This window comes from Mauremys mutica, chromosome 1 (genome assembly GCF_020497125.1).
Source record: "Mauremys mutica isolate MM-2020 ecotype Southern chromosome 1, ASM2049712v1, whole genome shotgun sequence".
In the NCBI taxonomy this organism is placed as follows: Eukaryota; Metazoa; Chordata; order Testudines; family Geoemydidae; genus Mauremys; species Mauremys mutica.
The window spans coordinates 118085553-118111728 of record NC_059072.1 but is presented as its reverse complement, the minus strand read 5'-3'; the positions used below and the strand labels follow the sequence as shown (position 1 = coordinate 118111728).

The 26176-nt window shown below is 43.1% G+C and overlaps 1 protein-coding gene across 4 annotated transcripts in view; it reads right to left on the bottom strand.

Annotated features, from left to right (window-relative positions):
- The window catches only part of PLEKHA5 (pleckstrin homology domain containing A5), a 304813-nt gene that overhangs the window by 34893 nt on the left and 243744 nt on the right, over window positions 1–26176 (bottom strand). For 2 of the 4 annotated variants that reach the window (XM_044992791.1, XM_044992758.1), the window contains 8 exons: window positions 17471–17533; window positions 13692–13772; window positions 13407–13556; window positions 4924–5025; window positions 3601–3712; window positions 3316–3362; window positions 2226–2414; window positions 1484–1604 (listed from right to left, as the gene is read on the bottom strand). In XM_044992791.1, coding sequence (XP_044848726.1) covers window positions 1484–1604; window positions 2226–2414; window positions 3316–3362; window positions 3601–3712; window positions 4924–5025; window positions 13407–13556; window positions 13692–13772; window positions 17471–17533 — 865 coding nt within the window. The remainder of the gene's footprint in view (window positions 1–1483; window positions 1605–2225; window positions 2415–3315; window positions 3363–3600; window positions 3713–4923; window positions 5026–13406; window positions 13557–13691; window positions 13773–17470; window positions 17534–26176) is intronic. The other 2 variants (XM_044992750.1, XM_044992765.1) reach the window with 1 other exon arrangement.

Genomic DNA, 26176 nt, shown 5'->3' with positions numbered 1-26176 from the left:
TGTAGACAAGCCCTTAGATGTGGTTTGTTATAACAATAAGTAAAATACAATTTTAGATGTGTGATTTTTAAGTTGAGCTCTGCTGAAATTGTTTGGGATATGAAGGTATGGAAAGATTAACTGAAACAATACAAATACAAGTATAAGCAATATGTTGTTAGTGCATGTAGACAATTAGGAAAAATTGATTGCTTATATTCTCTCTCATGCTGTTGGGATTTTTTTGAGTATCGAGAACTAGACTGAAATAAGTGCATTAGAAGACTAAGTGCTCATTGGGTGGAACAAACAGCAACAGCTACAATAAAATTATCTCAATCTACTGATAAGACGAAGAATCCACACTGAGGCTGTAGCTACTTTTTTTTAAGTGCCATCTATATCAGATAGGCAGCTTATTATCTGCTTTTCTTTAGTGAGGCCTGTTTTCTCACAGACAGACAATTATTTCTCCATTTATGAGAGATAAGGTGAGTGAGGTAATCCACAGGGATTAAATGCTTTTTCAACTCTTCAAAACTATACAACATAAAACCACACAGTTAACTAACGACATCCCTTTAGATCACATTCAGCCAAGACCCATAACACCAGCATCTCATGTGCATACTGAGTCATCACATCAGAACGGAAGCCAAGTGACCTGACTGGCACTGAACATTGCGGGTACTACCGGGGCAGGGAGAGGCTGATTTTAAGACATCATTCTTGAATGTTCTTTCAATTTGGCTAATGGGGGTGCAGCACATATTGTTAAAGTGAGGGGATTTTGACAACTGCCTTTTCCAAACACAACTTTTAAAAAGCTATTTTACATGTTTTAACAAGGGATATTAGATTCCTTAAGTGAGTGTTCACGGTGAAGGAATCTACTAAGTAATTAATAGCTTTTATGGGGACTATATGAAGAAGAGAAACTGAGGCATTCAGCAAAAGCACAGACCTTTATTATGAGTATATTCCAAGGGCAATAATATTAATTCTATTGTATCACAAGACAGAGGGCAATTCAACAATTGTAAGATTAAAAAACACATTATTTCCTTGTCTTGAGAGAGTTTGAGAATTCTGTGACGCTGCCTTTTTGGACATTTTGATAACACACTGTTGCAAGTTAGATTAAAAAACCGCGTAAGGGCCAGGACAGAAAATGGGTAATTGTTCAAGGGAGTGATGTGTGTGGGACATGAATGATATGATTTGACACAGTGTCAATAAAGATTTCAGGGTTCTTGTTCAGTGTAATGTTTCATTTCTCTGTGATTTGATTGACTGAAAACCTCGATGTAAAACTAACGCATTTTATTGCGGGAGCTGTTTCATTTGCATCAAGCAATGGACATACTATTCGTAAAATAAATATTATACACATATATATATACATACACACACACACACACACACAAAATAACAGTTTCTACAAGGCTGTAGAAAGACTGAAAGACGGAAAAACAGGGTGGAAATCAACATGCTTGGCATTAACCTTTAGTTGTAGAAGTTTCTGACTCTGAAATTGGTTCTGTCTTTTCTTCACCATTAGATTCATCAACTTCTGCCACTGTTGTTAACTCTGGCTCACTCTTATAAAGTCTATAATCCGGACCCTAGAAGGATGATAATAGTAAAAGCTAATGAACACTGATTTATCATTTAAATGTTAGTATCTTAAGAATCAAACAACGTAATCTTGCGGCTGATTTTGCTATAATTTAAATATGTTATTTTTGTAAGCCAATGCTCCATTGCTCAGGGGCTGGTGTAGTGATATTCATTTTGTAATTAACACGAAACAAACTGCCACTGACTTTCAAAAGTTATACAAACCAAATCTGGCTGATGTGAAGGAGAAAGTTTACTGTTATTATACAACACTAACCCCAAGAAACAAAAACTAACTATAAAAGGCTTCAACAGATACATGATTGCCAGGACTGGGGTTTGTGTAGTGTTACAAGAGTTCAGAAAAACCTGATTCTGAAAAAGTGATCAAAATATATCGAATCACCGTGAGAGTCTTGTTTTGATATTTGATTCTTAAAACACGTTTATAAGCATGGTATATCTGATGAAAAAATGTCAGATGCAAATGATGCAGCTAGAAATAAAACTAATTAGCCAAAAAGGAATTACACAGCACAAAAGTAGCCAGATGTCAAAATAAAAGTGACTGTGCAGTGGATGGGGGGGAATGCTTGATGTACATTGTGGCAATTTTAGCCACTTACACAGTAAGATCCATTTCTCTGATATCCTTGAACTTGGTGAATCTTCTTTTCTTCCAGCAGATGTACTGGGCCCCTACTATAACAGAGCAAGGAGCTGCTATCACTGGGCAGAGAGGGGATTATGGGAGGATGCTCTGTAAAGTCATAGGACCGAGGGAGTGGAGGACGAGGTGGGACTACTTCCTCTTCCTAAAGATTGTAGAATAGTCACCTTATTTAGATATGCACACCTGTTACAATTATTTATAACTTTTAGAAAGTATATTACTGTAGCTATACAAGTTTTGTGTTTTGGAATTAAAGGGACACTGTCATACTAAAAAGATACATTAACAAACAACATTGTTTTACTAACACCATGAGATTTTAAATCTCATTTTCACCATTTACTTTCTGCATCTCACTCAGCTAATTATGCTTTCATTTCTATCTGTTGTACTTTCTGCCTCTCATGCACAGACATGCTTCTGTTGTGACTAAGCATACTGATTTTGTTATCCCACTGTTTTAACTGAAATTCAATATTATTAAAAGATTTTGGTGCATATTAGATTTTCTATAACCTTTATAAACCAAGCTTAAATTTTGGGTGTAACACAAAGTTGACAGTGTCCCTTTAAAGCTATGATTTCTACACATTATGGGCCTGATTTCCAGATGGGTTGAACACTTGGAGCTGCCATCGATTTAATCTGTTGTTGGGGTGCTCGGCACATCTGTGAACCAGGCTTTATATATGAAGCGAGATGTAAAACAATATAATTGTTCTCTCTATGAAATGTGTGTGTGTGGGGGAAATCAGGATTTACACTTTTGGGGTAGAGGCCTGGGAACAAAAAAGGGTGAGGAATGGGGACACAGAATCATGAATTGGTAAGAAGTCACAGCAGAAATGAAAAATTTAGAATTACTACATGGGACTTTAACCTTCAAAAGTAATCCAATAATTCAGTAATGGATCTGCCAATTTAAATATACTGAATACACATTTCTGATACCATTAGAAGAGTTCAGAAATGATTTTAGTCAGCCAATAATTTTTAATTCAGAAATTCATGGATGCTAAAATATAAAACTACTAAAATCATACCTCATTTTTATACTTAATAGCTGAAAAAGACTTTGATCCAATGGTACCTGTTTAAAAAAAACATGAAAATCCGTTTACAATAAATAACTATTTAGGAACTAGGACAAAAGCCTGCCTCTGTATTGACCAAAAGGCTTAAACACACTAATTTCAACTGGTAAATAATTTCAGTTACACTTGTTTCCAGCAACTGTGATATCAAACAGTTTTCAGTCAAACAAAAAAGCAATTACAAAGTTTATTCCCTAGAAGTACTACGTGGTTTAATAAAAGCAGCCCATTTACCTGCCTCTGTAGAGCTTCTTTGCTGTTTATGTTTACTCAAACCTTCCATGACATCTTGAATTCTCCAAAGTTCCTTTTGAATCTGAGCACGCTGTATACCTGCTGACTCAGTCTGCCAGTAAAGAGACATGGGACAGCATGTATAATATGGTGGAAGAACAAACAATTTTACTGTCTGTAGAAAGTATCATGTACACAATTTTCTCTCCTTAGTGAAAGGAACCAGGATTTAGGAAGCAATCTGATAACTGACACTCCCCATCCACACTGATACAATGTTCACACTATCTGGAGGTTAGTGTAACCTCTTCAGGGTGGTTAGTGAAGTAGCCACCATCACAACAATTGACTGCTCACACATTCCAGCTGCTTGATTCAGCGGCTTTGCAAATCTCATCTTCCAAAATGAAAATTAAGCCATTTGACAGTAGAGCATTTCACTAGTGACACAGGAGGACACAATGTCTCAATCTACAAAGGAGAATGGAAACAAGGGAATTCACCACTGTACACATTACCGCAGCTCTGCTTTGTGGGATGATTCTTCATATGTTGAGCTGTTTGCATGTCTTGCATTGGCCAAAAGGGAACACCATCAGTACAGACTCATAGGTGGATCCAATCAACATAAAAGCAGCATGCCTGACAGTGTGGAGCTGTGTTTGTCTCCGTCCAGACTCTCAGAATGAACTACTCTAAACTGGTGAATAATCTATGGGCCGATGTGTGCCCCCATAACCATTCAAAATTTGTGCCAATGGGTCTGCTGTATACTTATTTCCCTGCTCCTGCCACTCATCTGCAATATCCCTTCCATGTCTGTGTGTGGAAAGCCAATCTGTAGCATGCATGGCTTGTGGCGCTCCTCTGCACAGGGCTCCCTACACTCCCCTCCACCTCCCATCTACTTATTGCAGTGGTTCCCAAACTTGTTCCACTCCTTCTGCAGGGAAAGCCCTTGGCGGGCCGGGTCGGGCTGGTTTGTGTACCTGCCACGTTCGCAGGTTCGGCTGATCACGGCTCCCAATGGCCGCAGTTCACTGCTCCAGGCCAATGGGAACTGCTGGAAGGGCAAAAATGAAATACATAATAACCCCCCCTTCTCCTCAGAAAAACAAAAAAACCCCAAACTACCATTTAGGCCTTTACAGTAATACAAATAAAAAATAATACCAAAAAAGCAGCAAAGGACAATCTCATTTTCCCCTCCTCTTCCTTTTATTGATCTTTCAGGAAGACTCAAACAGGCATGAAATAAAGAGGTTGTTTGCTTTAACTTTGTATTTTAAACAGATTTAAAATCATATTACAATTCTTCTATACCTGAACTTCTCCAAGTCGGTCCAGCTGCTCCTGCATATGGTTCCTTGTAATTGTTACATCGTATTCTAATTTGTCATACTCCCTCCATGCTCTTTCCAGTTCCTTAATTTAGAAGAAAGGTAGAATTAAAATCTCACATTAGGTGTTGACAAGTTAAAAAGAGATGTTGGCAGTTTAAAAAACTTGCACCATTTTTTTCTCAGCCCAGCAGATGCAAGTTCTGCAGTACCTCTCAAGAACAAATTAAGAAATTAATTTTGGTCCTATTTAAAAATACTTTTTCACTTTCAATTGGTGTTTTATTTATTTTCTTCCGTGGGCAACAAGATAAAAAAGGGAAAAAAATTTGCTAGCACCTGAGAATTTCCTTCTTGGACCCTTTGTCTTAAATCCTCCCTCGCACTCCAAATATGTCTGGAGATAATGGAGACAGACAAGACTTTCAATTATCACCCGCTGCAGCAAACTAAATTTTGTCAATTTTCCCTCACAGGATGCATTGGTAGATTTTTTTTTAAATTATTATTATTTAACAGGACAAAAGTATGGTGTCTAATTTAGAATTAAGATTTTTAATAGTCTTTCCTCTGAGTTTTACAGATGCCTTCAGGCCAAGTCCAGAATCATGCCTTAGAGTGGATTATCTTTCTATCCAGGGGTACTGAGGGTAAAAACTCACCCTTCTCTGAAGCCACTGTTTGAAGAGGCTGCTGCTTCCACCTAAGGCAGAATAACTCAAGCCCAGCTTGTCCTTCAACAGCAAGTAAAACCTGTGAAGTTGCCAATTGGATCATCTAGACTGGCTAGGTAATGCTCATTCTGCATTTCTGAATCTCCGAATCGTGGATGGATGGATGGGGACACAAAGTCCTCCTTAGAATTTAAAGGGCAAGATTTTTGTTCTGGGATTCTGTCTGTCACTTCCTGTTCTTCTGGTTGCTCAGGCTGGAGTTCTGAAATAAGTTTATTTAACATAACCTTGAAAGGTGTCTATCTTGAGTTTCTTTCTTCTTCTCCATCCAATTGGGACAGATGCCCTTCCTCGGGAGACCATTAACTAAGTGAGCAAGATTCTTTGTCTTGTCTCTCTTACAATGTTGGAATGGTGACAAGTTGGAGGGTTACATGATTGTGCCTTTTTTGGTCTTTGAAAGTGCAAGGCTTGTGAGACAGACATTGTCCAGTCAAAGAGAATCAGGATTAACTTTCCCTTCTTTAGGTTCCCCACCCTTCCATCTGTCTTGTTGATGTTTAATGTAAGATATTGATGGACTCTGGGCAGGGGTCAGAGTTATAACCAGGATGTCTCCTTTTTGTGTTTGTTTTCATGGGTAAGACCAAGGCTTCTGTTTATTGATGATTACAGATTTGTCTTAACCCTTCGAAGAGTTTGTCCCGACTGATTTATATTTGGGGATCAGGCTGGGAGCCTTGGGCAGGGACAGGGAGCTACAGCAGGAATAGTATTTTCCACCTACAGAAATGGTCTGAGTATGGAGGGGCCATGCCTGGTACAGGGAAAGGAAAATAACCTGTCTGCTTCCCCAGGCAAACAGCCACAGTATTATATTTGTTGGCACCCTAGCTAACTGGCTAGCTGACTGTAGGGGGGATATGGGGAAGGGAGGAGGAGGAGGATGGGAGTGTCTCAATGATGCAACAGTGCTGTCATTCATTGCAACAAGTCTGAGGCAGGGCTGTTGTCACGGAGCACATTAGCAGCAGGACCACTGTGACCTGAGAAGCCACTTAAGAGCATCAAGAGCTGCAGGGGATAGAGGAAGCAGTAGTGCTGTCCTCAGGTTCTCCTTTGCTGATGAGTACAATAGCCACATTGCTTCTGCTGTTCCTTCCTGTTTTCAGTCCAGTTCCAGATCTGGAAACTGATCAGTCAGCTCTGTGTGACACACTTCCAAACATGGTTGGGACTGGCAAGCTTCCCCAGAGTTCCTGTGAAAAGTGGACAGGAGGTGGCAGTGGCCAACCCCCCTTCATGGGTCTGGATTCTTCTAGGTATTGTGTGTTTAACTAACATTAATCACTAAGTATAATTGGACTGTTGTATTTAGTTTTGTATCAGCTGTGTCATGGTGAACCCTGGGCAGTCCCATTTTAGGATTAATGACAACCAGCGGACATAATATTAAATATAATAAATCTTTTCTAGACAAGAGTATTGAATACTATGTCTAAAATGTATTTCTCTTGAGTAAAGAAGCCCACTGAGAGAATATAAGTTTCAAATGACACAGGATGAAGAAAGTGTTTAAATTTAGAATCAAGATGACTGTCACAAATGGAGGTCTGTAGCCTGCCTTTTGCATCATTCTGGAAGCAGAGAAAACTAACAAAGGTTTTCAGTAGTGGCAATCCTATTCCCTAGCCATGACATAATGTCTAGTCAGCCTCTGACCACAAGGACAGAGAAAAATCCACCATTAAAACAGTGGAAGATGAAGGGAACACAACATTTGCAGAGTGCAGAAATGTTCCATTTATTCAACTGTATGCAGGGCTATTAATCAAAGTTTCTGAGCCTAGTAATGAGGCATCCATCTTGCTAAAAAATGTTATTTGAGACACTGCTACACTATAAATCACATTCCAACCAGCTTTAATAGTCATCTGTGATGGGAAACAAATATTTTAAAATGCAACTGTTTAAGTTTTTCTTTTCACTGTTAAACATTAAAACAGGTTGGGAGCTAGTGTACAGTTTTATATATGAGACTCCCTCTGATAGGGTGTATCTGGCCTTTTCAGCTCCCTACAGGAGGCCTTGTGGTCCTATTACACCCTGTACCAGAAGCAGTGAAGGTGGGTCCTCCAGGCCTGCTTAGGGAGACCTTACGGAAGCAATCATAGCCCAGCAGGCTCAGGTAAAAGAAGCTGTAGGGGCTTAGCAGGTTGGTTCCTGGCTGGGACCAGAGGACCAAAGAAGCTCTCTGACTAAAAGAAGCCCAAAAAGTATCAGAGTTTTATGGCTGTCTGAACTTACACGCAGACTGAAGAGGGAGAAGAACCTAAGGATGCTAGCCCTGAGATCGCGCTGGATATCCAAGGGGCCCAGTAAGAAGAGGGCCAGAGAAATAGCAGCAACGGACTGGAGTAAGCAGTATGTGGCTGCTGTGTGTAGAGTCCTGGGGTTGTAATCCAGACTAGTGTGTGGGCCTGAACAAAGAGCTGAATTTAGAGGGCCCATAGCTAGGGATGATAATCCTAGAGAGGGAAAATAGATTGCTTATTTGCTTATAACCCAATACGTTATTAGGGTGTTCATTTGGATTTTGTGACTCAATGAGTGCCAAGCCACTGAAGACCAACAAAGGTCTACTGACAGCCTGCAAGGGGCACCAGAGATGAGAAAAGGACTGTGGTACCATACCCAGTTGCTGGGAGGTGCTCAAGAGGTGAATGCCCCTTTACACTCCCACCTGCATCTGTTACATGGCAACAAGTGGTGATTCTTATATAAACTCTGCTGGGCTATGCCAAGTGGATGAAGTTTCTTTTTACAACCTTTAGTATTCCACAGGTGCCATTCTGTGCATTTCACTTTTAAGCTAAAGTTTACTTAAATTCAATCCCTTGATAATATATCACACGCATATTATTGAAGTTTTCCCTAACGTCAAAGAGTCAAATTCTGCATTGTGTGTGGCCCACTGACTTCACTGGGATTGTATTAGGCACAAATCAGAGCATAAATCTAGTCCAATACTATTACCCATCCAAACTGATAACCAGTTTTCCCCCAGCAAAAATCAAGTACTTGAACAAAATTATCCTTTTGAAACAGCTTACACCAGTGTGGGAAATAAGGGAGTCCACTTAACATTACATCAGTCGAGGGACTCTCTTCATAAATTATCAAAGCTCTGAAGAATAAATGAGAGCATTCCAATATATGTTTCCACTGTACACAGCAGCAACCAACAAAAATAAAAAGGTTATTTATAGTAACTGTAGTTCTTCAAGATGTGATGCAAACGTGTACTCCACTTAGATGTGTGCGCACTCAGAGAATTTTGCCTAGCAGTACCCACAGAGGGGTGGTGCTCCTGCCTTGTGGCCATAGCCCTTCCCCAGCTATATGAGGCAGCACCACCCTGACCCCATTCTGTCCTTTCACACTGAATATCATGAGACAAGACTCCAATGCAGAGAAGATGAAGGGAGGGTTGTGGAATACATTTCTGCATCACATTTTGAAGAACTACAGTTACAGTAACTAACTTTCTTCTTCAAGTAGATGCAGCAAATTATTCCACTTAGCTGACTCACAAGAAGTACCCCCCAAGAGACGGGGCTAGAGTCTACCTAAACAAGGACTGCAGGACCGCCCTATCAAAACTTTCATCCTGAAAGATGCGGTGATGGCATAATGGTTCAATAAACATATGTACGGACGACCACGTAGCAGCCCTGCAAATGTCCAATATTGGGACATCACTGAGTAACGCTATTGATGTTGCATGAGCTCTTGTAGAATGAACTTGCACTCACTGAGAAGGCATAGCTGAAGCTATTTCATACAATCTTGATATAGGAGGTTATCCATTTAGAGATCATATGAAGAGATCATCTGACACTTCATATGATCTGCATGTGACACAAACAGGCAAGGCAAAGCACATAACTGTTTAATCCCATCCAGAAAGAAGGCTAGACAATGCCTGACATTTAATGTGTGGAGACACTGCTCCTCCGGAGATGAATACGACTTAGGAAAGAACGCAGGTAAATATACTGCCTGCTTCAAATGAAACTGTGAAACCACTTTAGATAAAAAGTTGGGGTATGGTCGTAAAGTCACTCTGACCTTGGAGAACTGTGTATACGGAGGCTCTGCCATCAGAGCCTGCAACTCAGACTCTCCTTGTTGATGTTATCGTTACCAGGAATGCAGTTTTCTGACACAAAAACAAAAAGGAATAAAATACCAGGAGTTCGAACAGAGGTCACATTAAAGCCACTAGGACAGTGTTACAGTTCCACAGAGGAAGTGGCTCTCAGACTGGAAGATGGAGATGAAGCCCTTTTAAGAATCTTGCTACCATGGCATTGGAGAAGGCTGATTTTCTCTGAATGTGGGGAATAAAAGGCTGATATCACTGCCAGATGCACTTTCATTGAACTAAGTGCAAGTCCCAACCACTGAAGGTGCAGCAGGATGCTCCAAGATGTCCTGGATAGAAGCCAGCGTCAGTTGAATTCCATAGCCCAGTGACCACACTGAACACTGCTTCCATTTAGCTGAATAGCCCATTCTGGTAGATGGGTTTCTTGTTGTGTAGTACCTATTGAACAGCTGCTGAACACTGCTCTTCCTCCTCATTTAGCCATGTCATGAGATGGAGGGAACTGAGTGTAGGATAGAGGGTGCGAACGTTATTCTGAGTGAGTAGTTCAGGATGGAGAAGCAGCAATATGGGGATGCTGAACCAACAATGTGAGAAGACTAGAGATGTATGCTCCCCCTTGCTTGTTCACATAATACATCTTGTCGGTATTTTCAGTAAGTATGTGAACCACTGAACCCAATAGTCCAGAAAAGGATGACATACATTCTAGATGTCCCCAAGCTCCAGCACGTTGATATGCAGTGAGGCCTCCTGCTCCCATCTGACACTTCAGTGACCCCAATCCATCAGGGACGTGTCGGTGACAACAGACCTGGTTGGCAAGGGGCAGACAAAGGGAATAAATGCCCTAGCAAATGTTCTCTAGATGTATCCACCACAGCAAGGAGTCCAGGACCAATAGAGGATGATAGACCAATCTGTCTAGTGGGTGAATAGTCAGATGGTACTGTCCTGAGTACATATGGTGTGTGTGTGTGTGTGTGTGTGTGTGTGTGTGTGTGTGTGTGTGTGTGTGTGTGTGTGTGTGTGTGTGTGTGAGTGTGAGAGAGAGAGAGAGAGAGAGAGAGAGAGAGAGAAACCTTGCAGATCGGACTACCTGCATGCAAGTGGACATATGGCCCAAGAGCTTCAGGCACATCTGGGACACTGACATGGAAAGCTGAGACTGCAGACTGAGGCAAAGGTGGCAAATTGCCTGAAAACTGTCAGTTGGCAGAAATGCTCCTGAACGTGTAGAATTTACTACGGCCCCAACAAACTCAATTTTCTGAGCGGCAACTGAAGTTGACTTCCAGTATTTAGGATAAGAACCAGATGGTTGAGCAAATGCAGAGTACTGTTGATGTGAGCAAGAACTTTCTTTTTGAACCTGCCCCTCAGTAACCAGACACCCAGATACAGAAAGATGTGGGTTCCTTTCTTCATGAAATATGCCATCACAATGACCATGCATTTGGTAAAAACCCAGGGGGTGCGGAAGACAAATGGAAGCAGCATGTACTGAAAATGACACTGCCACAACAAATTGAAAGTATTTTCTATGGCCTAGCAAAATCACCACATGGAAGTAGGTATACTGAAGGTCCAGAGCAGTAAACCAGCCATTCTGAGACAACGCAGGGAGGACAGTCGATAGAATGACCATTCAGAATGTCATTTATCCAATATAATTGTTGAGGCCATGAAGCTCAAGAATGGGTCTCACCTCTACCTTGGATTTGGACACCAGAAAGTACTGGGAATAGAAACTATAACCCTGATGTTCCAGCGGCACCTCCTCTGCTGCTCCCAAAGCCAGCAAAGAGCGAACCTGCTTCCTGAGAGGGGTCCCTGAAGAAGGACTGAAGGAGGAAGGATAGAAAGGAACTGGATGACACAGCCCAACAATGGTGATTGAACCCCAAGCATTGTGAAAGCAGGCCAGCCTGTTCCCAAATGGAGGAAGTGGGGAGAAAGGAGAAATGACTGGAACACTGCGGTGGACCAACGGAGTTAAACGGGGTGCTTGGGAGGCACTAAGAGAGGGAATGTGGATTAGTTGAACCCCAGACCCGATAGCTTTCTCCTATGGTACCTATGACCCTTTCTGGGATAGTCCTGCTGTCTCTGGGGAGGGAAAGGCTTTCCAAATGTGTGCTGAGCCCAGCACCAGCCCTACTTCCACTGACTGTGAAAGAGAGATCTCAGGGTACCGTGCAGACAAACTTTCAGCTTCAGCAGCCTGCCCAGCCAATGGGGCTATAAAAGACGCAGGGCTGCAAAGTCCTGGACCAAGAGCGAGGTAGGAACTGAAAGACAGAGGAGGTTCATTGGCTCCTGATTAATCGCTGGCGTAGAAACAGCGAGTGTCAGCATCATCCTCGTCAGTTCCCGCGGCCAGAATTGGAGTCAACGGCATGGTGTCTCCGACCAGCCTTACATAGTATACTGGGAAGCGGTTGACAGGTCATGCTCCATCCTGTGAATTGGCATTCATCCGGTGCTGATCCACGCTTCTTCTGGAGGAGGGAGACAAGTCCCCACAGGGCCTGGAGCAACCGTGGTCAGTCTTATGCGACCTTTTCCTTGATGCACTTGACAAGGAACAACTCCCCTGTGTTTCCGGAGAAGCGCCAGCTCCATGACGACGATGGCCTTGGTGCTGAAGCAGGCCTGTTTGAGCAAGCGTTGCTTCAGCTGAAGATCCCTTGCCACCTAAGTCCATTTGGTGAATGATCTGCAAATCGAACTACTGCTCCTTGACATGGGCTTCACCTAGGCACAGCAAGCACCACGTGTGGATCATTGAAGGGGACTGCTTCCTCAAACAACGTCAATCCCGGTGAGGGCATCACCAGGGAAACACTTAAACTACAGCTAACACTAAATCTAACTAACGCTATACTATGGGTACTAATTAATTATATACAACTAGAAAAGTCACTAAAAATAGTGGGATTGTGAGGTGAAAACCACCCACAGTTCTGACTCCAGCCATGGGGGGTAAGAAAGAACAAGAGGGCTCGGGGCAGTGCTGCCTCATATATCTAGGAGAGGAACTGTGGCCATGAGGTGCAAGCACAGCCCCTATACAGGTACTATTAGGGAAAATTCTCCAGCTCCAGCATTGTGGGCACACACATACATAAGTGGAATACACTGCTACATCTACTCTAAGAAGAACATATAGTAAACTTAACAGGACAATATGACCTCTCTGGTTGCTTCTATTGTATATTAACATATTTACAAAGGAGCCAATACATTTTTGAAAAATTAAGTGCAGCATCTTAAGTTATCATCAGAACTTCTCAATAAGATATGGTTTATTGGTATTATTCAACTCACTCTATAATCAACTTTTCATCTCACAGAAAAAAGTTGCCAAATCAATTAAAGTTTGTATGCATTTGTCCCTTTTAAAGTAATTTAAGGCAAAAGATTTCACATGTTGACTGGATTAAAAAGAACATTTTTCTATCTGGCTCACCAGAAGCTCGAGGTAAATGAAAGACAATTTAAAGATGCTGGGAAATAATAAAGAAAGAACCCGTAGACAACTCAATTAAAAGTACCAACATGAAGAAAAATCGCTTAACACCTCATTGAGTTTTACTGGCAAAAAAATCTATTACTTACTGCAGTAGCTCGAGACACTTCTCGACAAGTGCTAAGCAGTCCATTCTGTAAATCATCTCGCTGTAAGACTACATTCTGTATGGCAGCTGGGTTATCTGCATTCATTTCTATCTCTTGACTGGCTGATAGCAAAGCTTGCTCAAGCGTGTACTATTATAATAAAAAGAATTAATTTTTAATGTTCTGCATCATTGGGTTGATTTTCTTTTTACTTTAGTTATCAGTGTTGTGATAATAGCCATGTAAAATAACATCCATTTTAGGTAATAAATATAATTGCCCTACTTTCTCCTTGTGTAGCTGCTGAAGTTTCTCTTCCAGTGCTTGTACCACTTTATCTTGTTCACATAATCGGCTAAGCTTAGTCTAGTTTAAGAGAAGATGGTTGTAATTAGTATTTATTATTCTGCATATCATCTATATTAACACAGTATCAAACCATTTCACGAATATTAAAGTTTTGTTATTACTATATATTTAACTTTAAATGTTGTAAAGTTGAATATTGAATTTTCAAAGCAGCCTAAGAGACTCTGGGTCAAATGTACTAACTAGTTATTCTACAGCCAAGTCTTCTAGATTTCACAGCAGCTTTTACTAGAGCTGATCCCACTATTTTGACCCACCTGCAGGCCTTGGTTGGGGTACATATTAAATAGATCCATTCTTTTCTATCCTATATTACAGAAAGTTGTTTTGAGCAATTACTCACCAAAGGCGAAAGCAATCTTGTGGGAGCCCCGTGTGGTTCTATTTTCACACCTTTCTGTTAAACACATATGTGTGACTACTCTGGTGATAGATTATTTGGTTTGCAATGTCATCAGTTTGAAGATGATGGGCAGCACTAAGTCTTTTACTTTACACAGTACTAAGTACTATCAAATTGCTAAAACACACAGACATCTGAATTTCAGCTGCTGATGTGTTCTGCGGAGGCAATGGTTTCTCTAAAAAAAAGTCTTCCATTGCCAAGTTTTATTTTAAGGGCCAGCTTTCTTCTGAAGAACTCATCAGTAGTATAGGCTTCCATTACACTGACAAAGAGATTCCAACATAGGCAAAAATAAAATCTGTTGTCAGTTATGGTTTTTATTCCCATCAGCGTACATAGGGTATATAAAGATTCTCACATTTCCTGTAATGAAATGTAATGGATTTTACAGTCAAATAAAACTTTACACACATACTGCTAGAATTTAACTAATTCAAAGACATTAGCTTGACTCATTCTGCTGGCATACATCCAATCAGAAGTCCACCTGAAGGTCAGAGCAGCATAAGGCACCAGCAACATTTACTGCACTGGGGTGCTGCTCAGGATGCCCAGCAATACATTTAATTAGAATATCTTGTGGACAGCTTTCAACAACTGGAGGGAGGAGGGAGGAGGTAAAACAGACTGACTGACGTTCCCTAGGGATCAAATAGCCCTGCTGGCCTGAAGGTGCAATTTGCCTCCCTTTGTGCTAGTAGAGTGAACCAGGCCCAAATTACTTACAGAAAGACCAGATGAAGCGAATGGTCTCAGCACCAACAAGTGGAAATGGCTTTAATTTAAGAAAGGCTGTGGAGAATCTGGATATGTCCACTTTCAGCCTCCTTTTTAGGCATGTTAACACACAGTGGTATCAAATATACACTGAGTTATGTTGTGAGGTTGCACTGACCTTTTATCTTGCTTTCTGAAACACTCAAATCTGCTCAATGACATTTTTGCTTATGTATTAAATACTTTTTTTTCTAAATCTCAAATGTAAACTTATAAAACAGCTTTTTACATTTTACTGTATTAGATTTAGAGAGTAAAGTGAGTTGTCATCAAATGAAAGGAAAGGTAAAATATTTGTATTTAACATAAGTCAAGTAAGGCATTGTACCCACCTGTCTTTTGTGTTAGACTCAAATAGTGAAACATTTAGGGCTTGTCTATACTGGCAAGTTTCTGTGCAGTAAAGCAGCTTTTTGAGCTCAAACTGCAAACGTGTACACACTGCTAAGCCACTATGTGCGCAGAAACTCCTCAGTTGCAGCGCTGCAAAAAAACCATCTCGACAAGAGTCATAATGCTATTTGTGCAGAGGCTCCAGCATTCTATTGCCAATGTAGACACTTGATTGCTTTCTGAGCTGTAATTGGCCTCCGGAGCTGTCCCATAATGCCTCAAGTGACCACTCTGCTCAGAGTTTTGAACTCGGCTGCCCTGAGACATGCACCCCTCCCCTTTCAAAGCACCATTTCTGACAGCCGTTGTGTGCTGATCTGGACCAGGACACAAAGCAAACCATTAATGTGGAATGGTGCTGTTGAACACAGAGGCAGGTGTGTGTCGATGTGTGAGTGTGAGAGAGAGAGAGAGAGGCTGCTGTGCAGAGAGCCCAGGGAGGGAGGCAGGGGCTGATGTCAGGGTTTCCTCCTTCCCCAGGACTGGTTAACTGGTTACTTCCGGCCACTGTCTGAACTTAGAAGACAGCATGCTGACACACGCTGTCCCCCAGAACAGTCTCTTCCCCCCCAACCCACACACTCTCCCTATCACACACATTCCTTCCCCCCCCCCCCCTCAACTTCAGTTGAAAAGCAGCTGGCAATGTAGTAGGATGCCCAATGAACAATGGGATTGAGAAACCTGCATCATGTGATGCTGTCTGCGCCCCATGAGGCACTGAAAACCCTTCCCAAAGCACCCTGTGGCCAGTTGCACAGTGCAATAGCTACCACAATGCACTGCTGTCTTTGCCACTGCAAGAGCTGCTAATGTGAATGTGCTCCAGTGTCACAAGGAGCATAGTGTGGACATGCAACATTGTTTAATCCCAGTGTTCTAATAAAAGTGGTATAACTTGTGGTGCTGAAACTTGCCAGTGTAGACATACCCTTAGAAACCACTTTCTTCTGTGGCCTTAGTTTAGGCAATAAAGCATCTGCAAAACCTTCTACAATTAATGTACATGGCTCAGTTGGACAGGACACATTCATGTTGTAATATTTAGCCTCAACTAACATGCCTTATCTCACATACTATATTCAGTGAATAGGTAACCTTCCATTTCTGTCACTCACAGAAACCAGCTGAGCCAGTTTTGTGCATGTTTATAACTAAAATGAGAACAAACCACGTGTAAATGTAATGCTATTTTTTCCTGTAATCCCTTTATAGTGGCTGAAGCTTTAAAACTGAAATTTGACATGGACAGTAGTCATGAAAAAGGACTATATGCATTTAATAGCTTTAAAGTAATTGATTTAAAAACTTACCCATTTTAAAACTGCATATGGAACATGTACTTTAGAAAAGGCCTACAGGTCTACAAACAGTGCATCTAAGGCCTGGACTACACAGGGGGCTGGGCAGAGGAGGGATTGATCTAAGTTACACAACTTCAGCTACGTGAATAATGTAACTGAAGTTGATGTACTTACATCTACTTACCGGGGTGTCTTTACTGAGGTAAGTCAACAGCTGACGGTCTCCTGTCGACCCCGCCTGCGCCTCTCACCCTGGTGGAGTACCGGAGTCGACAAGAGAGCGCTTGGAGATCAATTTATTGCATCTAGACTAGACGTGATAAATCAACCACCGCTGGATCGATCGCTGCCCATCGATCCAGCAGGTAATGTAGACAAGCCCTTAGTGTAGACTTGTTGATTCAAGAGACTTACATAAATAAGTATTGTAAGTTTCTTGGTGATTCGAGGGATTTTTTTTAAATACGCGCGCACACACCAAATTCACTTACATTAATAGTATCTCCCCAACCCCAATAAATTCAAAACCAGCTATGGGATATTTGCTCAAACATCCAGGAATATTTCCCCCAACTTTCAGAAATAATTCCCCTTTGAGCACAGACAAATGCTGGAAAATTTCAGGCCAAAATGTGATAATTTCAGAAAGCCAGAAGCATGACAACTGGGGGTTATAATGGAAATGTCCCCCCCACTTTAACTAAAGCAATTGCTACTAGTTTTATATTAAGTAGTTTTTGCATTTAAATTTTATGACCAGGGTAGAAACTTCTAGATCAGAATATCAACACAGTAAGCCAAAAACAAATACTTACATCTATATCCAATTCTTCAGATCTATATTTGTATAGTGTACCCCTACATTCTTCTTGTGTCAACTATAAGGAAGAATAATATTTCCATAAAATAATTTCCCACCAGAACCATGAAAATGATGTTCATCTTAGAGTTAAAATTTTAATACTCCAAAATCAGATTCCATTTGAATGCCAAACATTTAATGTATGACTATATATACAATACACAATATTTAAATCTCAGATACTTAATGTACCTAATGGAATGTCAAATAGGGATTGTCAGAAGGAGAAAGGTGTATCACAGTTATTTTCTCAAACTATTAAATCTTGCTAATTAAAACTGAAACTGTGGAATTATGTTAAGTTTATTAGGCATGCATAATTCTTCAGAAAAATGTTGAGTGCTACAGTTGCAATATAAAAATTCAATCAAATCTAGACTGTGTAGTAGATAAAATTACATCCTGATTAGATCCACACACACAATTATATATCACTATATTAATTTTCATGTGTGCATTCTAAATACAGGACCTTATTCTGCTCTCTTTTATGTTAATGGAGGTGTATAGAAATTCCAATGTGTTCCAATGTAGTTACAAATTTACACCAGAGTAACTAAGAACAGAATTGGCTCTGTGTGTATATAGTGTGTGTACAATATACAGATATACACACTTTTTTGGCATGTACGTGGGATTTTCTTCAGCTTTCTTTTAGATACGGTATTCCACACTACAGCAATTACTGTAAATGGATACAGTTGTATTTCCTGTGCTGAGGTATGCAAACTCTTTTTACCAAGGTTATGACTGACACTCTACTCAGCAGTAGAAGGGATCCTCAGGACTCTGATTTGATATGAGCAAATGCTCAACACATTAACTTTTTACTTCTTTTCATCTCTAGACTGACTGCTAGCGATATATTTTAGAATACTTAAAATGGGCTAACACACATAGATACCCATTTGTGCCAAACTTTTTATATCCCATTTTAGTTAATACATAAAATATATGCATATTCATTCATTCCTAACATATACATACAACAAATAAATACATTTATTTAACTGGAACATTTTTATATCAATTGTGCAAAAAAGAGACTATAGAAACACAAGTCCAAAGGAGGTTTATAAATGCGAGGATTGGGGAGAGTTAAACATACAAGCATTCCAAACATACAATAAACCTTTAAAAGACTTAAGTGTTTCATTTCAAGACATTATTTCCACATACCTCATGCAAATGCATCTGGTGACAATTTAAAAGTATGTATAGTGTATTAAAACCACATAGTAACTTTCTTTGAAATGAATATTTAATGAAAATGAGTATCAGAATATGAAAAAGCCACAGCACTTTTGCACTTCATTAAGATTATAACCCTTTTTTTTTTAAACAAAAAATTATTTAAACCTCTAATAGTGTAGAAACAATATATTTTTAAAAAAACCCTCCTTTTCGAACTAAAGCTTTTATCTTAACTAAAGAAAGAACTTAGGAATGGAAATATTTTAAGAGTGTGCTCATAAGCATGGTCAATATAAATCTGGCCCAGACCCCCAAAAATATGGTTAAAACCTTACACTGATTTCTGTGTAACTCAACAGGGACATTATGTAGCTTTTCAGGACCCCAAGTTTATCTTTCCAGAACACACTAAGATATTATGCAGCTTCCTTGGATGGTGATATACAAAATAAATCTTTTCAAGTTTAGTGACTTTTTAAAAAGTTCATTTATTTGTGTTCTCAGAAGCCAAATCTTAATTATAGTGTAGCTTAAAATAGCCTGATGATCTATCATCCACACCTATTCCTATTACATAGGTATTTAGAAAATCTAAATGCACTTTTAATGATATAGGTACAGAATTTTACATTTAATACCTGTAAATAATTACTTGTAAAATACTTTGATTCAAATAGTATTAAGTTTAAGTTTGAGTTTACCCCCCACAGGCAATGAAATGGTTAATGTGGGCCCATTAACAGCTTGTTGCACTTGGAGGGTGGGCCAGACTCAAAAGATGAGTCCAGCTGGGGGAGGAGCTATGTGCTTTCTATAATGCAAGGAAACTAAACCCCGGTCTACACTACGAATTTAGGTTGAATTTAGCAGCCTTAGATCGATTTAACCCTGCACTCGTCCACACGACAAAGCCATTTTTGTCAACTTAAAGGGCGCTTAAAATCGATTTCTGAACTCCTCCCTGACGAGGGGATTAGCGCTGCAATTGACATTGCCGGGTCAAATTTGGGGTAGAGTGGATGAAATTCTACGGTATTGGCCTCCGGAAGCTATCCCAGGGTGCTCCATTGTGACCGGTCTGGACAGCACTTTCAACTCAGATGCACTGGCCAGGTACACAGGAAAAGCCCCAGGAACTTTTGAATTTCATTTCCTGTTTGGTCAGCGTGGCAAGCTGATCAGCACAGGTGACCATGCAGATCTCATCAGCAGAGGTGACCATGGAGTCCCACAATTGCAAAAGAGCTCCTGCATGGACCGAACGGGAGGTACTGCATCTGATCGCTGTATGGGGAAACGAATCTGTACTATCCAAACTCTGTTCCAAAAGACGAAATGCCAAAATTTTTGAAAAAAATCTCCAAGGGCATGAAGGACAGAGGCTATAACAGGGACCTGCAGCAGTCCCACGTGAAACTTAAGGAGCTCAGGTAAGCCTACCAAAAAAACCAGAGGCAAACAGCTGCTCTGGGTCAGAGCCCCAGACATGCCGCTTCTATGAGCAGGTGCATGCAGTTCTAGGGGGGCCCTCCCACCATTACCCCACCCCTGTCCATGGACACCTGCAAGGGGGGAATCTCATGCAACGGGGATGAGGATTTTGTGGACAAGGAAGATGAGGAGGTGGACGATGAGGATAGCGCACAGCACGCAAGCGGAGAAACCGTTCTCCCAGACAGCCAGGAACTGTTAATCACCCTGGAGCCAATACCCTCCCAACCCTCCCAAGGTGGGCTCCTGGACCTTGAATGTGGAGAAGGGACCTCTGGTGAGTGTACCTTTGTAAATATAATACATGGTTTAAAAGCGTGTTTAATGACTAATTTGCCCTGAAGATTTAAAGAAGCCAAAAGACTCTGGCTTACCGTGGCTGCCTGCTAGCCGACTTCTGTTGCCCGGCCCTGTGTGTGTGATCTCTCACACCAAACCAGCAGCCCCTCAATATAAGAGGCAAAATGCGACCTTGTACTCTAAAATGTGTCTTTTTAAATACTACTCTCCCTTTTTTTTCCCTACCACAGCTGCAAATGTTTCAACGCTCTGCCTATCATCTCCATCCCAGAGGCTAGCGCAGATAAGAAAGCGAAAAAAACGCACTCACAATGAAATGTTCTCTGAGCTCATGCAGTCCTCCCGCACTGAAAGAGTCCAGCAAAATGCATGGAGGCAATGTCAGAGTCCAGGAAAGCACAAAATGAATGCAAGGACAGGAGGCGAGAGGATAGATGGCTGGAGCAAGAGGAGAGGTGGCGGCAGCATGATGAGAAGAGGCAGGAGACAATGCTTAGGCTACTGGAGGATCAAACTGATATGCTCCGGTGTATGGTTGAGCTGCAGGAAAAGCAGCAGGAGCACAGCCCACTGCTTCAGCCCGTTTAACCGACCGCCCTCCTCCCCACGGGGCACCCAACCACTCCACCCCAGGGGACTGCCCAAGCAACAGAAGACTAGCATTCAATAAGTTGTGAAGTGCAGTGTGGCCTTGTCCTTCTCTCCTCCCCTTCTCCCCCACCCCTCCCGGGTTACCTTGGTAGTTATCCCCCTATTTGTGTGATGAATCAATAAAGAATGCATAAATTTGAAACAACAACGACTTTATTGCCTCTGCAAGAGGTGATCAAACGGGGGAGGGGAGGGTGATTGTTTTACAGGAAAGTAAAGTAAATCAAGGGGGCAGGTTTTCATCAATAAGAAACAAACAAAACTTTCACACCATAGCCTGGCCAGTCATGAAACTGGCTTTCAAAGCTTCTCTAATGCGCAGCGCGCCCTGCTGTGCTCTTCTAAACACCCCGGTGTCTGGCTGTACGTAAGGAGCATCCAGGCGATTTGCCTCAACCTCCCACCCCGCCATAAACGTCTCCCTCTTACTCTCACAGATATTGTGGAGCACACAGCAAGCAGTAATAACTATGGGAATATTGGTTTTGCTGAGATCTGAGTCAGCAAACTGCGCCAGTGCACTTTTAAACATCCAAATGCACATTCTACCACCATTCTGCACTTGCTCAGCCTATAGTTGAACAGCTCCTGACTACTGTCCAGGGTGCCTGTGTATAGCTTCATGAGCCATGACATTAAGGGTAGGCTGAGTCCCCAAGGATAACTATAGGCATGTCAACATCCCAAACAGTTATTTTATGATCTTGGAAGTAAATCCCTTGCTGCAGTCATTTAAACAGACTAGTGTTCCTGAAGACGCAAGCGTCATGAACCCTTCCCAGCCAACCCACATTGATGTTGGTGAAACGTCCCTTGTGATCCACCAGTGCTTGCAGCACCACTGAAAAGTACCCCTTTCGATTTATGCACTGGCTGTCTTGGTGCTCCGGTCCCAAGATAGGGATGTGTGTTCCATCTATCATCCCACCACAGTTAGGGAATCCAATTGCAGCAAAGCCATCCACTATGGCCTGCACATTTCCCAGAGTCACTACCCTTGATAGCAGCAGCTCAGTGATTGCACTGGCTACTTGGATCACAGCAGCCACCACAGTAGATTTGCCCAATCCAAATTGATTCCCGACTGACCGGTAGCTGTCTGGCGTTGCAAGCTTCCACTTGCTTGTGAACTGTGAGGGCTGCTCTCATCTTGGTATTCTTGTGCTTCAGGGCAGGGGAAAGCATGTCACAAAGTTCCATGAAAGTGCCCTTACGCATGCGGAAGTTTCGCAGACACTGGGATTCATCCCAGACCTGCAACACTATGCAGTCTCACCAGTCTGTGCTTGTTTCCAGAGCCCAGAATCGGCGTTCCACAGCATGAACCTGCCCCATTACCAGGGCCCGTGCTTTGAGAGAAGTCTGTGTCCATGTCCTCATCACTCTTGTCGCCTCCTTGCCTGCTTTTGCAGGTTCTGGTTCTGCATATACTGCAGGATAATGCGTAAGGTGTTTACAACAGTGATAACTGCCGTGGTGATCTGAGCAGGCTCCATGCTTGCCATGGTATGGCGTCTGCAGCAGAGCAGAGTTGCAGCAGAAGCGGTGGATGATGGAATAGATATTTATAGAGAGATGCCATAAGAATAGATATTTATAGAGAACGACGAGAGGACCTGCGAGGTGGATTCATGGGAGCAGAGTGGCAGTGAAAGCGGTGGTTAGAATGCCAGTTTTTACGACCTACTGCACCGTCTGCAGCCAGAGCAGGAGAGCAGAGTGGCAGCAGAAACAGTTGTTCAATGACTATGGTTAGCAGTCCTACTGCACCGTCTGCTGAAAGCAATATGACGCCCGCATGGAAAAAAGGTGCAAAACAAATGTCTGCCGTTGCTTTCACGGAGGGAGGGCAGCTGACAACATGTACCCAAAACCACCCGCAACAATGTTTTTGCCCCATCAGGCATTGGGAGCTCAACCCAGAATTCCAATGGGCAGCGGAGACAGCGGGAACTGTGGGATAGCTACCCACAGTGCAATGCTCCGAGAGTCGACACTAGCCATGGTACTGTGGATGCACGCTGCCGACTTAATGTGCTTAGTGGGGACACACACAACTGTATAAAATCGCTTCCTAAAAAATCGACTTTTTATTTTTTTTTATTTTTTTTTATTTTTTTTTTATTTTTAATTGGAGATATACCAATCTCCTAGAACTGGAAGGGACCTTGAAAGGTCATCAAGTCCAGCCCCCTGCCTTCACTAGCAGGACCAATTTTTGCCCCAGATCCCTAAGGCCTTGTCTACAGTACAAGACTATTTCGAATCTACTTAAGTCGAATTTGTGGATTCGACCTTATGAAGTCGAATTTGTGTATCCACAGTAAATACACTAATTCGAATTTCTGAATCCACAGTAACGGGGCTGGCGTCGACTTTGGAAGCGGTGCACTGTGGGAAGCTATCCCACAGTTCCCGCAGTCTCCGCTGCCCATTGGAATGCTGGGTAGAGCTCCCAATGCCTCCTGGGGGAAAAATGTGTCGAGGGTGCTTTTGGGTAACTGTTGTCATTGAACCGTCAATCACGCCCTCCCTCCCTGAAAGCTCCGGCGGGAAATCTGTTCGCGCCCTTCTCTGGTCGGTTACAGCGCGGACGCCACAGCACTGCGAGCATGGAGCCCGCTGCGATCATCGCTGCACTTATGGCCGTTGTCAACTCCTCGCACCTTATCGTCCACCTCTTCCACAGTCAGCTGCTGAGAAATCGGGTGAGGAGGCTCCGGCAGCGCGGTGAGGACAGGAATTCACAGAGTGGCGCAGACCTCTCACAAAGCAGGGTACGCCGCGCCGTGGAGATCATGGTGGCAATGGGTCAAGTTCATGGTGTGGAACGGCGATTCTGGGCCCGGGAAACAAGCACGGACTGGTGGGACCGCATAGTACTGCAGGTCTGGGATGAATCACAGTGGCTGCGAAACTTCAGGATGCGTAAGGGCACTTTCCTTGAACTCTGTGACTTGCTGTCCCCTGCCCTGAAGCGCCAGGACACCCGGATGCGAGCAGCCCTGAGTGTGCAGAAGCGAGTGGCCATAGCCCTCTGGAAACTTGCAACGCCAGACAGCTACCGGTCAGTAGCGAACCACTTTGGCATGGGCAAATCTACCGTGGGGGTTGCTGTGATTCAAGTAGCCCACGCAATCGTTGAGCAACTTCTCTCAAAGGTAGTGTCTCTCGGAAACGTCCAGGACATCATAGATGGCTTCGGCGCGATGGGATTCCCAAACTGCGGTGGGGCTATAGATGGGACTCACATCCCTATCCTGGCACCAGCCCACCAGGCCAGCGAGTACATTAACCGAAAGGGCTACTTTTCAATGGTGCTGCAAGCACTGGTAGACCATAGGGGACGTTTTACCAACATCTTCGTTGGGTGGGCGGGCAAGGTTCATGACGCGCGTGTGTTCAGGAACTCTGGTCTGTTTAGACGCCTCCAGGCAGGTACCTTCTTCCCGGACCACAAACTAACGGTTGGGGATGTGCAGATGCCTACAGTGATCCTCGGGGACCCAGCCTACCCGCTAATGCCCTGGCTCATGAAGCCCTATACAGGCGCCTTGGACAGAGAGAAGGAACTCTTCAACTACCGGCTGAGCAAGTGCAGAATGGTGGTGGAGTGTGCTTTCGGACGTCTCAAGGGGAGATGGCGGAGCTTACTGACTCGCTCGGACATCAGCGAAAAGAATATCCATGTAGTTATTGCTGCTTGCTGTGTGCTACACAATCTCTGTGAGAGCAAGGGCGAGACCTTTTTGTCCGGATGGGAGGTTGAGGCAAATCGCCTGGCTGCAGTTTACGCTCAGCCAGACACCCGTGCCGAGAGAATATCCCAGCGGGAAGCGCTGTGTATCCGGGAGGCTTTGAAAGCAAGTTTCCTCGGAGAGCAGGGTAACCTATGACTCTCCACTTGCTTTCAAGAGAAACTGACCCTGGGCCTGTGTCTGTATGTGTCGATTTCGATCTGCAGTTACATACCCCGTTCTCCAAGTTTCCCCCACTTCCAAAGCACGTTTTAAAGCAAATTAATTGTTACACTCATTATTAATAAATCTTTGTTTTACTTTGCATTTCTGTTCAGGTGTTGAAACATGGACGCATACTGTGCTGGGCACGGTGTGCACTGATGTACAGACCGCTTGTTCCATAGAGGAATGACATCCTCCTGCTCCTACATAGGTCTCTGGGGTGGGGGACGGTTGCAAGTGGTTGTGCATGAAGGGGTGGGATTGCAGGAAGGGGTGGGTTTGCAGGAAGGGGCGAGTGATGCCTTCTTTGGATAGGGGTTTGGATGACGGCAGTGGGCTGCGGGTTTGGGCGTAGGAAGGGGTGAGGGGGAAGGGTGAGTATCTGTCCGTGGATGAGGGCTCAGGGCAGCGGAGAGGCTCGGTGCTACAGTGGAAGTGCATGGTAAGGGTAGCGTGCCTTAACATTAAGGGGGTGGCAGGCGCTAGGACCCTGGACAAGCATACACATCACAGAATGACCCGGGGCAGCATACACCACACAGAGTGACCCTGGTGCCTACTGACTGCAGTGTGTGTGTGCCCTGCAGTTGATCATGCCCCCAAGTCTGTACCCTGGTAATGTAGGCTATACCGTGCAATTATAAATCCCCTCCCCCCCCATACACAAAAAAATCCTCTGACACGAAAGACGTGACCGAAACAGTGAATAACAGCAAACAGCTTTTAATAATCTAATACACAGTGGGGGGATGAAACTTGGATTTGGGACTGGGTGAGCCTGTAAGGGAAGCACTTCTACAAATGTATAGCGTGAGAGGTGTGTGGTACATTAGCGCTATGCAGTGGTGCAGTGACAGTTCTCACGGCCCCTACCGCCCCTCCGTCTTGTACTTTTGGGTGGGGGGGGGCAGGACTTCTTGGCGGGGGAGGGCGGTTGCAGATACACTGCAGGGGGGCTCTGTCCTCCTGCCTGCGGTCCTGCAGAACATCAACAAGGCGCCGGAGCGTGTCCGTTTGCTCCCTCATTAGGCCAAGCAGCGTTTGAGTCGCCTGCTGGTCTT